Raw genomic sequence first — 1,095 nt, forward strand, 5'->3', positions numbered from 1 at the left:
GGGAGAGGATTCCATGCTGGCTCAGGAATTCTGGGAGTTGAAGTCCAGGAGTCATAAAAGAGCCAAGCTTGCCTACCCCTGACCTAGAGGAACATATGAAAGCATAATTAATGTTAATTAATGTAGACTTTATTAGTTTAGAGCAGGGGTAGGCAACCTTGGCTCTTTTATGACTGGTGGACTTCAACTCCCAGAATTCTTGAGCCAGCCACGCTGAGGGGAAAGGGAGAGATTTCCAAGCTGAGCCATGCTGGCTCAGGAATTCTGGGAGTTGAAGTCCACCAGTCATAAAGCGGCCTAGGCCTAGGCCAGAGATAGGCAACCTTGGCTCTTTTATGACTCGTGGACTTCAACTCCCAGAATTCCTGAGCCAGCCATGCTGAGAGGAAATGGAGAGGCTTCCAAGCTGAGCCATGCTGGCTCAGGAATTCTGGGAGTTGAAGTCCACGAGTCATAAAAGAGCCACGGTTGCCTACCCCTGGCCTAGGCCAAGATACGGGTAGACTAACACAAACTAAGTAAAATATAAGAAGTAAAGAAAAAAAACGCAAAGAGATAGAAAAATGAAACAGAGGAAAGATGTAAAAAAAAATAAAATCTAAGCCTGTTTTTTTTTTAATGTGAATCCCGAACACGACACAGATAAACGGGTGGAGTACTGATTGCACAGTTGGATCGGCCAAGTTGATTTTTCTGATTTTTCTCCACCCAACACACCCCATCTGCTCTCAACTTACTTTTCAAGGTGTCGTGCAGCTGTTCGTCAGACTCCCCCAGGCCCAGCATGATCGACGTTTTGGAAATCACATCAGGCTGAATTTTCTTAGCGTGCTTCAAAACGCAAATGGATTGCTCAAAATTGGCCCGTGGATCCCGAACTTGGCTGCAAAAACAACAAAAAAAGGAATCAATCTTTTTTATTAGCCTGACACGGGTAAACTTCTGGATGGATCTTAGGTTTGCTGCCTCGCTGGCTAAGTTTTATCCCTGCTCTAAGACAGAAAAACTTTGAGAATAGCGTTTCTCAAGCAGGGAACTTTCAGACGGGCGGACTTCAACTCCCAGAATCCCCCAGCCACCCTGGGATTGGCTACC

The 1,095-nt window shown here is 45.8% G+C and overlaps 1 protein-coding gene across 1 annotated transcript in view; it reads right to left on the minus strand.

Moving 5' to 3' along the window:
- Nucleotides 1–737: 737 nt before the first annotated feature.
- LOC107301497 (lipoyl synthase, mitochondrial-like) overlaps nucleotides 738–1,095 on the minus strand; it is a gene marked incomplete at both ends in the record, with an annotated part of 5,542 nt that continues 5,184 nt past the window's right edge. Inside the window, 1 exon segment of the mRNA XM_015830712.1 lies at nucleotides 738–1,052. Coding sequence (XP_015686198.1) covers nucleotides 738–1,052 — 315 coding nt within the window.

The sequence above is a fragment of the Protobothrops mucrosquamatus genome, unplaced genomic scaffold (assembly GCF_001527695.2).
Source record: "Protobothrops mucrosquamatus isolate PMUCROS unplaced genomic scaffold, P.Mucros_1.0 scaffold13526, whole genome shotgun sequence".
NCBI classification, from domain to species: Eukaryota; Metazoa; Chordata; class Lepidosauria; order Squamata; family Viperidae; genus Protobothrops; species Protobothrops mucrosquamatus.